This window comes from Neophocaena asiaeorientalis, unplaced genomic scaffold, assembly GCF_003031525.2.
Source record: "Neophocaena asiaeorientalis asiaeorientalis breed wild unplaced genomic scaffold, Neophocaena_asiaeorientalis_V1.1 scaffold123, whole genome shotgun sequence".
Lineage (NCBI taxonomy): Eukaryota > Metazoa > Chordata > Mammalia > Artiodactyla > Phocoenidae > Neophocaena > Neophocaena asiaeorientalis.
The window spans coordinates 1,269,452-1,281,465 of record NW_020173666.1 but is presented as its reverse complement, the minus strand read 5'-3'; the positions used below and the strand labels follow the sequence as shown (position 1 = coordinate 1,281,465).

At 36.5% G+C, this 12,014-nt stretch overlaps 1 protein-coding gene across 8 annotated transcripts in view; it reads right to left on the bottom strand.

Annotated features, from left to right (window-relative positions):
- The window catches only part of UTRN (utrophin), a 550,217-nt gene that overhangs the window by 249,765 nt on the left and 288,438 nt on the right, over positions 1-12,014 (bottom strand). For all 8 annotated transcript variants that reach the window (XM_024747877.1, XM_024747875.1, XM_024747874.1 and 5 more), the window contains 4 exons: positions 8,380-8,594; positions 6,237-6,354; positions 2,900-3,105; positions 33-187 (listed from right to left, as the gene is read on the bottom strand). In XM_024747877.1, coding sequence (XP_024603645.1) covers positions 33-187; positions 2,900-3,105; positions 6,237-6,354; positions 8,380-8,594 — 694 coding nt within the window. The remainder of the gene's footprint in view (positions 1-32; positions 188-2,899; positions 3,106-6,236; positions 6,355-8,379; positions 8,595-12,014) is intronic.

Below are 12,014 nucleotides of genomic sequence, written 5' to 3'. Positions count from 1 at the left end.
CATACATACAGCTGCCAGGGCCTTAGCATTACCTTTGTTTTAGATTGATCCATGATGTTTTTAAGTACTCCGTGGTTTCTTTCACATTCCTCGTGTCATCACTGCCATATTCCTCCAGCAGTTTCTGCAGGACATTATCGAACGCCATTACGATACCAGCACCAGGAGCCAGTTCTTGAAGCAACATCTAAGGTGTAATTTCAGATGTAATTGTTAGACCGGATCACTCAATAACAAGTATGACCAAAACACTGGTCCTTCCAGTAGGTTTTAATATGTTTTAGACACAGATATCAAAAGAAGGAATCAAATTATAAAACAAACTCTTGCATGTAAGCTCAAACAAAAATAATTCTGGAAGTGAAAAGTGATCAGGTACATAGCAGATAACATTAAAAGATTACTGTCTTTTCTCCTTTGATATGTTTTACTTCCTCAAACCAGTTGTCTTCTTTCATTCCTACTGCTATATCTGACACTTACAGGAACATGTATCTTATAGAAATGAGCTTACTATAGAGTTAGTTCCTCTATATGTGCTTGAAGATATGGAAAGGGCAACAACATGGAAGTCTTCTTTTCCCTGGATCACTGTGTATCACTGTTTACAAAGTTAACTGCTTGGCTGGATCCAGTAGCTAAGCAAGGTTTACTGAGAGTTGCTTGAATAAACTAAATTGATGCTGTATGTCCATAGGCATTGGTTCCTTGATAAATTTTTTTCCACCTCTGAGAGCTCTTGTATCAAGATACTCCCCATGAAATCTAAATGACCAATGAATGTTCTTAAAATGATTTTTGTAGCGACTAGCAGAAAAATCCACCCTAAAGTTCCAGAATAGAACTACACTGCTGATTAGAATATTCCTTTTTGAATTATGGTTTTCTCCAGGTATATGCCCAGTAGTGGGATTGCTGGGTCATATGGTAGCTCTATTTTTAGTTTTTTAAGGAACCTCCATACTGTTCTCCATAGTGGTTGTATCAATTTACATTCCCACCAACAGTGCAGGAGGGTTCCCTTTTCACCACACCCTGTCCAGCATTTATTGTTTCTAGATTTTTTGATAATGGCCATTCTGACCCGTGTGAGGTGATACCTCAGATGAATGGATAAAGAAAATGTGGCACATATATACAATGGAATATTACTCAGCCATAGAAAGAAATGAAATTGAGTTATTTGTAGTGAGGTGGATGGACTTAGAGTCTGTCATACAGAGTGAAGTAAGTCAGAAAGAGAAAAACAAGTACCGTATGCTAATGCATACATATGAAATCTAAAAAAAAAAAAAATGGTACAGGGCCTCCCTGGTGGTGCAGTGGTTAAGATTCCGCCTGCCAATGCAGGAGACATGGGTTCGAGCCCTGGTCCGGGAAGATCCAACATGCCACGGAGCAACTAAGCCAGTGCGCCACAACTACTGAGCCTGTGCTCTAGAGCCCTTGAGCTACAACTACTGAAGCCCGCGCGCCTAGAGCCCTTGCTCTGCAACAAGAGAAGCCACCGCAATGAGAAGCCCACACACCGCAACGAAGAGTAGCCCCCGCTCACCACAACTAGAGAAAGCACGCGCACAGCAACGAAGACCCAGCGCAGCCCAAAGTCATTTTTAAGAAATGGTACTGATGAACCTAGTGGCAGGGCAGGAATAAAGATGTAGACATAGAGAATGGACTTGAGGACACGGAGGGGGAGGGGGAAGCTGGGGTGAAGTGAGAGTAGCATCGACATGTATACACTACCAAGTGTAAAATAGATAGCTAGTGGGAAGCAGCTGCTTAGCACAGGGAGATCAGCTCCGTGCTTTGTGACCACCTAGAGGGGTGGGATAGGGAGGGTGTGAGGGAGGCTCAAGAGGGAGGGGATATGGGGATATATGTATGCATATGGCTGATTCACTTTGTTATACAACAGAAACTAACACAGTATGGCGAAGCAATTATACTCCAATTAGGATGTATTAAAAAAAAAGAAAAGAATATTCTGAATATGATGATTGAAACACTGATATCACTTTTAACTGTATTCCTCTGGTTAAGTGTCCGGGAGCTTTGCTGATTATTACTTTTGAGTCTTTTGGTGAAGACAATTCAGCAGATAGCATAAACACAGAGAATGACCCAGGAAACCAGGATACCTGGCCACTTGCTTTTTAAGTTGTAACCATGGAAAGCCTACATGTCTGAAGAATAAAAACATACTCTCATGTCTGAGATTTTTCCCATATATCCTTTATTATATTCTTCACAAGCGTACACTTTCATTTAGGCTATCTGAAGGGTAAATAAATGTTACACCAAAGTATAACCTAACAGCCATAACCTCCAACTCAAGAATATTTTCTATGACTGTAGAGATTTAAAATAGCACTTTAAAAATACCACAAGTGTTCAATATCATCAACTCTATAATCCAACTAATCACAAAAAAGGTACCTGCTATGATGATATTGATAAAATGGTTTGGTTATGAAGGTACTAGAAGAAACTAAACTTACTTAATACTTGATTTGTTCACTACAGTAGCCCTCAAATGAAAGTCTCAGGAGATTTCAGAAATAAAAAAATACCTTCAGGGTAGATATGGAAGGGAACAAAAGGAGGGTTCCTGGGATCCTGAAAATGTTTTCTTTCTAGATGCTAGTTCATGGGTAAGTTCCATTTGCAAAGAGTCAGTGAGCTATAAATCTAGGATACACGTACATTTCTATTTGTTATGCCTCCAGAAATTTTTCAAGAACTTTCCTGGTCAAATTCTTTATATAAATTTCAGTGTACATTCTAAGCACTTGGAAAAACATTATGACAAGGGTCCTAAAAATTACAGTTAGCAACAGAACAAAAAAAAGTACATCCCACAAATTGATAATGCCAGAAAGTATCTAATGAGTCTTACTTGATTATCAGAAATTTGTTTGATAAGTGGATCCCTTCGAGCTTGTTGAAGAATATAGAGGCGAGCCTCATACTTTCTCATGAGCTCCTCCGTCTCTTCCCTGTGGTCATCCCACTGAAGGCTGTCAATAATCATGTCCTCCAGCTGCTGCTGTCTTAACTCCACACCATGCTGGGTGCTATCCCACTGGTTCTTGACCTTTTCCACTGGAGGAGGTATTATATATATTTTTAAAAATCCCAGAAAGTAACTATCAGGAAAGGGAAAAAATACCTGATACCAAATTCATCACAAATAAGGTTATATATAGAAAAGAGAAAGGAGGCAAAATGGTACATACATTTTAAAGGAATTTTATTATGTCTGCCACACTGTATGACTGATATATTTCTGAAACCATCCTTGAAGAAAAAATCTTGAATTAAACTATTTTAAATGCATTAAAATATCTCACAATAAAGAGACTATTATAAACTGACAAACTAAAAATTATAAAGAAAATAAATTCCTACCTAATTTATATTTACAGAACCTGGTTTGAAGAAGGCAGATTTTAACAGTACATTATGATAGAACTTTATGACCAAAGATATAGTCATTTGTCATCCTCTAAGGAAGTACTGATTTTAAAAGAAAATAAAATACTTAAGAATACTTTTCACATTTGTTTTACTGTAGCATGAAACCTCTCTAAAAGGAAGTGTTTTTATATATTCAAGAGAAGTGCTAAAAGTAAATTAGATTCAACTTCTAGGTACCCAGCAGTTTTTTATTATAAAAAAATCCATATTGGCTCTTTTCCGCTCTCTTTTTTATTGTTTCTATTTCTCTTTCTTTCATTCTCTGTTTCTGTCTCTTTCTCTTTTCCTTTTCTCTCCCCTACTTTCTTTCCTCTTGTATTTTTAACATGTGTCAAGGAAAAAGAAATCTAAGGAAACTTAAACTTTTGATTAATTACTTCAGGGGCAATTCATGATTTGAACTGAAGTACTAGTAAGCAATAACTTTAAATATCTTCAACAACCCATTCGTAATAAGTAGGTAGAAAGTTAGAAACAAATTTCTAGAAGATGCCTTGTATGCCAGAAAGACTGAAGGGCTATAGTTAAGTACCAGGCCAAGAAGAACTTAACTAAAAAATAACATTGCAGGGCTTCCCTGGTGGCGCAGTGGTTGAGAGTCCGCCTTCCGATGCACGGGACGCGGGTTCGTGCCCCGGTCTGGGAGGATCCCACATGCCGCGGACCGGTTGGGCCCGTGAGCCGTGGCCGCTGAGCCTGCGCGTCCGGAGCCTGTGCTCCGCAACGGGAGAGGCCACAGCAGTGAGAGGCCCACGTACCGCAAAAACAGAAAAACAAAAAAAAAAATTGCAGCTAGGTCATCATGAGACCTTTCGGTAAAATTCTTCAAACAATACTGGGTTATAGTAAACCATAAGAGCTATCAGTTTAAGACTGTTCAGAAAAATGTAAATTATACTTATGTATAATAATTCTAAAAAATTGTTCAGTGAGATTATTTTATGCTGTCTTATCCAACAGTTTAAATAAATTGCTTACGTTTTAACTTAGGAAGAGGGAAAATTTATTGTAATGGTTTACTTGTCAGTTACAAAGTTACATAAAGTACTATAACTAATAGAATCCTTTAATACTGAACAAATAAAACTAAAGATATCAAGTGACAGCAAGTATCAGAGGTTTATCATAAAAGATAAGCAAATTATCCTATTCATTGGAAATAAGTGCAAAAAGCAAGTTACTATTGGTAGTACCCTCTGGCTGAGGGTGGTTTTTCATATAATGAATAATGATATGGACCATGGAGCCTCTATACCAGAAAAAATTGAGAGAAGAAAAAAGAGGGAGTTAAATTGAAAAAGGAAGATATTCGGGAGAAGAAAACCTTAAAGCAAACTTTGGACAGAGAGGAGGGGTGGAGGAAAAAACAAAAGATGGTAGAAAAAGCAAAGTGGAGAAGACTTTGTAAATAGTTTGGTGTCACCAAAGCTGAGAAGCTCCTTTGCCATGTGATGGGAAACAGGGTCACTCCAAAGTTCGATAGGCAGAAGCAATCCACCAGTTAATAAAAAAATAAAAATAAAATTAAAATTAAAAAAACGGGGGAAAGAAAGAAAATGGCTTACTTAGTAAAAATAAACCAATACTGTGACACACTAAAAGTTCTCTGCTAACTCATCTCTTATAATAACCTTGTTGCTGCAATACTTATTTTGAAATCAAAACAGTTTTTATAGGGGGAATAGTTGACTTTCCTTCAGAAATATTAGACTAGGTAATAAAATACCTTCCAGTTTATATTCTGCCACAAATAAATATTTATTAAGGAACTAATTGGTACTGGGCCCTGGGGGAGGCCTCAGGGCCAAAAAGGGGTATTTACAGTCTATGGAGGGGAGAGAGAATTAACTGTGAGATCTACAACGAAATTATGGGGGAAAAGGTCACAGCAGGAACTAAAGACAGAAAATATAGTTCACCAGAGACTAAAAGAGGGTGGGAGAGACTTCACAAAGGAGGTGACATTTTAGCTGCTGAGTAGAATTTCACCTGGGGAGAAGCCAAGAAGAAAAAAATGTGAATAAAGGTAAGGAGACTAAGAAATGTCAGGGCATTTTAAAGAATATATACAATACAGAACAGTTACAGACAGTGCTGAGGGCTAAAGAGAGAAAGGGAGTAATGAAAGCAGACAGTGATTGCCCCTATGTGACATTCTTGAGAATTTTGATTTTGTTTGGTATGTCATACAGATTTAACAGATGCTTTTAAGCCAGAGAGCAAATTTGAAACAGGGAACTTTGTTGTTGCTGTTTTGTATTTACTTTTTGTTTTGTTTTACTCTGTATTTAACTAAAGTATTCCCAACTTCGTGCCAGGCACACAGGTGTATAGTAACTGCTCAATAAATAATTTTGGAATGACTTTTGAGATGAGTTAAGAGACACAGTAAGATTTGGTTTCAGTGAATATAACAGAAGAATGGATTTGCATTCCTATGGGTTTCTCTAACTTTTGTATTTTTTGGTTCCTTTAAAAGAAACTCTAACTTAAAAGAAAAAAGCTTCAATGTATCAGTAATTACTTAAAAGTAATGATATTAATACTTTAAGGAATTCATAAGGGAATTATGACAATGTTCACAAAAAATAAAAAGCAAGGGAAAGCTATTTTATTAATAGAGCATCAAATAACAAATTATCAAATAATATTAATTTCTGGTTGAATAATCTTCAAAAATGTATGTGTGTGTGTGTGTATGTGTTACCATTTTCAGGGAAAGTGAATGATGATATATAACTTTTTAAAAAACCTACATTTTTCTGTGATTGCTGTTCTCACATCTGAACTGGAAGCTTTATTTTTCAAATTCTGTGCCAATGTAAAAACATAATCAAGCTGAGGATGGCGCTGTTCTAAGTCAGCCTTTGTGATCTGTTAAGACAAAATGATTGTTAAAATAGATTAATAAGCCATATGATAAAATAGTAACAAAGCAAAATTGATGTGTTGACATCAAACTTGTTGTTTTCCTCCTATAAGAGATAGTGATGCATCAGTGATGTAGTGGAGAAGGCGCAGGAATTGAAGTCAGAGGTCCTAGGTTCAAGTCCCAGCTCTCCCACTTATCACCTGGATCACCAGGCAAGGCACTTTACCTCTCTGTGTTTTTATTTTCACAAAAAGAAATAATAAAATGCTTGCAGTTCAGCTATATCAACTCTGAGGAAATTAAACGAAGAAAATCTCTTTGAAAACTAAAAAGTGCTTTCAAAACATCAGTAGTGATTTCTGCAGCTGATGCTTTGCATATCTGTCCTACATCAGATATGAATATAAATTAATGGCATCTACAGGGATGGAGGTAAAGTATTAGAAAAATCCTAATTGGAATAACTGCAAATTAAATAATCTTAGACATGAAAAACTGCTGCTCTAGAAAGTTTGTGTCTCTTAGTACTAATAAATATGGGAGAAAAGTTAGCAATATCAGAAAAATGGTGTTTTAGGTATAGAACTAATAGCCTTAAAGATTAGAAAACACAATTTCCAAAGATTCTCTCCCAGCTCTTCCTCTGTGAATTCACTAATTTTTCAGATTTCAATTATTCCTACAGTGTCAAATATTATCTCTAAATGGCTTATTCACAACTTCTAATTCTGAATCGCAAAGAGACAGTTCAATGAATGCTGATCATTTCCTTCTAAGCGGCAAAAGGGCCTCTCAACACAACATATTTGAAACTAAATCAATCAAACCCTCATCGACATTCCATTTCTTCTGTTCCTGATTTCTGCTAATTGCAATAGCATCATCTCAGCCCCTCAGCAAAGGCTTTTCTCCTTGCTTTAAGCATCTCTTGCACAATTCCCAGTCTTCTTACTCAAGCAGAGCATTGTTAACATCAGTCTCCAGCCACAATTTAAAAAAGAAAAGGGAAAAACAAGATGCTTGGCAACTGCTTACAGACTAAACGTCCAAAGAGCTTTGCGTGGTCTACAAGCTCCTTCACAATGTGAACTTGAGCTGCCTTTGCTCTCTTACTCCCTAATACACCTCTTTCCTGCACAATTCTTGACCCAATATCCTTCATGCTCCCCACCTGATGTCTTTATTCACCCTGGTCCCTATACCAGGAATGCCATTTATTTTGTCTCTGAATGTCAAAATCCCATGTAGTCTGCCTTCGTTCACTGTGGATGTAATCCCTTTCCTCATTCTGGCTCCCCCTTACAGGTGGTGTGTACCTGTCCCGCAGCTTTTATTAGACTGTGCCTGGCCACACATGTTTTTAATATGGGAATAAAACTGATACCTACCTCACAAGATTATTAAAGTGAATGAAATAACACATGTAAAATACTCAGAAAAATACCTAGCATACATTAAGCACTTAATAAGTGTTTAGCAAGAGCTGTTATTATTTCATGGTTCATTCCCAGTTTCTATCTGGTATATTCTTTTCAATATCCCTAGACAGCACACAGCCCAGTACCAAAAACACACTGAATGTGGAAAACAGAACTTTACAAATTGATAGTAGATGGCATATGTATAGAAATAAAACTATAGTCAGGAGATTCTCACTTAATGATGTCAGCAATTAAACAAATAAGCTCATTATGAAATATAAGTTGAAAAGGCGCTTCAACAAATTATTCTCCATGACACTAGGCATTAAATGTAACACCAGTTTACATTTACAGTGATGTGGCTGGATTTATGATACCAGTTTTAGATCATAAAAATACAGTGACTCTACAGCTCACATTGTTAAACCTGTTCTTACGAAAACAGCACAAATGCAAGAAAAGCTTTACTCATCAGAGCTAGCCCAGGATGGCTGTTTGACAGGTCAAGAATTTTTTAAAGCTCATTCTCCCAGAGTTTAAGATAAACAAAAGTGATCCAAACAGATCTTGGTGTTTCCATGACAAGCCTTTACACTAGGTACCTACTTTCATTCGGGAGATTGTCTTATTGATCTCTTCTACATCCCCGACAGTGACAATGTTGGACTTCAGCATCTGGTCGATCAACACCAGCCAGTCAGCCAGTTCTGTTATCGTTTTATCCAGATCAGCAGGAACTGAAATTTCTGAAGTACGAGGAGACTGAACAGGAATATCTGATGCAGATGATGCTAGCACCACCTTTTGGACACTGGGATGAGCTGAAATAAAAAACATAGCAAAGTATCAATAACACAGCAGGATAATCTGACTGTGGTGATGTAATGGTGACATGTATGTGTATTTATGTAAATTTTAGCTTAAGGAAAACAACTGAAACAGGTTTTTATTATTTTTGCGGTACGCGGGCCTCTCACCGCTGCGGCCTCTCCCGTTGCGGAGCACAGGCTCCGGACACGCAGGCCCAGCGGCCACGGCTCACGGGCCCAGCCGCTCCGCGGCACGCGGGATCCTCCCGGACCGGGGCACAAACCCGTGTCCCCTGCATCGGCAGGCGGACTCTCAACCACTGCGCCACCAGGGAAGCTCACTTTTTATTTTTTAATACTGAAATGGCAATGGCATTTCCTGAATTATCTGTATGTTTTTGGTTGCCATAATGGCAATTAAACACACAGTCTCACCATATTCTAGGGCAGCAATAACTCAAAAGTAACTAATGCTGATATCAAGAGAAAATAAAAACTACATCAACCATGAGAAAATTAGAAGCGTTATTTTATTTTGTCAAGATGTTTTTGCTTTAATTGTAAAGCCATCTTATTTGTAATTTTCTCTTCTTTTTCACTTCCCTTTACAACATGAGCATTTGTCCCTTTTAATAAACATCACTGTGAATACCTATGTAATAATCTATGTATACAGTCTCTAACTTTTAGTTACCTCTTTTCCTACAGCTGGATTCTTAGACTACTCCTGAACTTTTTTACTTTAAAAAAGAGCTTTCCTATATGGTCAACTAATATTTGACAAGAATATACAATGGAGAAAAGATAGTCTTTTCAGTAAATGGTGCTAAGATAATTGAACATTCACACATGAAACAGTAAATTTGGACCCATGTCTTACACCACTCGCAAAAAACTAACTCAAAATGGATTAAAGACTTAAATGTAATACCTGAAACCATGAAACTCCTAGAGGAAAACAGAAATAAAGCTCCTTGACCTGGGTCATGGTGTTGACTCTTTGAATACGCAACAAAATCAAAACTGAACAAGTGGGACTGCATCAAACTAAAAAGCTGCTACACAGCAAAAGAAGCCATCAACACAACAAAGTGAAAAGACAACCTACACAGAATGGGAAAAAAAATATGTGTAAACCGTATATCTGATAAGGGGTTAGTATTGAAATGTATACATATAATTCAGACATAAGAAATGAGAAAATCCTATCATTTTAGACACCATGGATGGATCTTGAAGGCATTATGCTAAGTAAAGTAAGTCAGACAGAGAAAGACAAATACATATGATCTCATATATGGTATCTAAAAAGAAAAAAAATTCATAGGAAAAGAGATCAATCAGACCTGTGGTTACCAGAGGTGAAGGGTGGGGGGAGAGGAAATTGGAGAAAGGTGGTCAAAAGGTACGAACTTCCAGTTACAAGATAAACAAGTACCAAGGATGTAATGTACAACATGAAGTCTATAGTTAACACTGCTGTATGATATATAGGACAGTTGTTGAGAGTAAATCCTATGAGTTCTCATCAGAAGGAGAATTTTTTTCCTTTTTTCTTTTTTTAACTTTATCTATATGAGAAGATGATCCATTTATGGTAATCACTTCACAGTACATGTAAATCAAACCATCATGCTGTATGCCTTAAACTTATACAGTGATGTATGTCAATTATTTCTCAATAAAACTGGAAAAAAACTGGGTGTAAAGAAGCATAGAACTTAACACAGGTGCAGCTATAGCCATCTGTCAAGGATATTTAAATTCTTATCACAACACTGCATCAGAGAACATAAAGAATAATATTAAGGAAATTCAACAAAAGTGTTTTTGCTCTTAGGCTTTGCCTACTTATCATCGTCTAAATGAGGTCTCTTGATATTCTTTTTAAACTTTCAATATCCTCTCAGCACACCTGATTTCCTCATGTGCTCCACGGCCAACCTCAGTGGTACAGTCTCTCTTACACTTCTCTATTTTTCTTCCAATATAGCATGTATTTCACTTATTTATTACGTGTATTTACTGATGAATCCCTGACACCTAGAACTACACCTGGCACATAGTAGGTGCTCCATAAATATTTGAATTAAAAAAAAAACTTGCAAAAAAAAAAAACAACAACAAAAACCAGAAAAAAAAAGAACTTGCAAGAAGTATCTTTTTGTGTATCCTTTACAGTTCTGATTGCCACCTTAGTAGAAATTTCCCAAAACAGAATTACTAGGTTAAAAAATATGTAAAAATTTAATGTATCTACTACTGATTGCCAAATCGTTTTCCTTAAAAGTTGGAAATTTAGACTTCCAGCAGTGTGTGGAACTTATGAACATCCTGCATCCACACAAAATTCTATCTCTGCGGACAAACACACATCTTTCACCATTGCTTCATTTCACGTCCTTTTGGTTACCAGTGAGGATAAATATTCTTCATGTTTGGTAATCAAATATGGTATAATTTATAACTGTATGTGTTCTTTATCTGCTTCCTTATCAATTTGGATGAACTCCTTATGCAAGAAAGATAAACCCCGTCACATTGCTGAAAACAATCTTTCTATTTTAGGATTTAATTTGTTTTCTTTCTATCATATAGATGTTAACAAAGTTCAGTTGAGCAAATCCATATATCTGGCTTGGGGGACTGAACTTACTCTTGTCTTCTCCAAAGGTTTGATATATATTTTCTCTGTATTTTTTGCTTGTATGTTTTTGTCTTATTTTGAACAGTGGGAGACTGGTAATTGTTTTTCTTTAGTTTTTATACAAGAGGTGGTTGAATTAATTATTAGATCTATCTAGACCCACTTTAGCATAAGGTATATTAAATGAGGCTTAAATAATTTTCTAAAAAATGTAGTCAATCTGTAAATTCAGCACAAAAATCCCAACAGGTTTGTGTGTAACTTAACCAAATTATACATTCAAATTTTGATTTTAAAATTAACATAGGAAAGAAAAGGGCCAAGAACAGTCAAAACATTTTATTTTTGATAGAGGGTCATGCCTTACCAGATATTTAGTTGTATTACTCAGCTAATGATGAATGATTAACCTCGTGTGTTACAGATCCAGACATTCAAACAGACCACTAGAAGAGAACAGCCACAGTGCATAGGTGGCAGAGAAGCCTGACCTTGGCAGAGACTACATTATAGATCAATGAGGAGGAATTTACTGGTCAATAAATGATGCTGGGAAAAGTGGTGACCCATGGCTGCAGCGGGAAGATGATGGGACAGATTTTGACCTCACAGGCACCTTAGGAAAATTAATTTTCAGTGGAATTAAGGACCTGCATATGAAAACTAAAATTGTAAAATATAGAAGAATATCTTTACATCTTCAGAATAATAGAGGATTTCTAAAATAAATCACAAAAAGGAAAGCTATTAATAGATCATTAATGTTTAAGAATTCTGAAAATAGT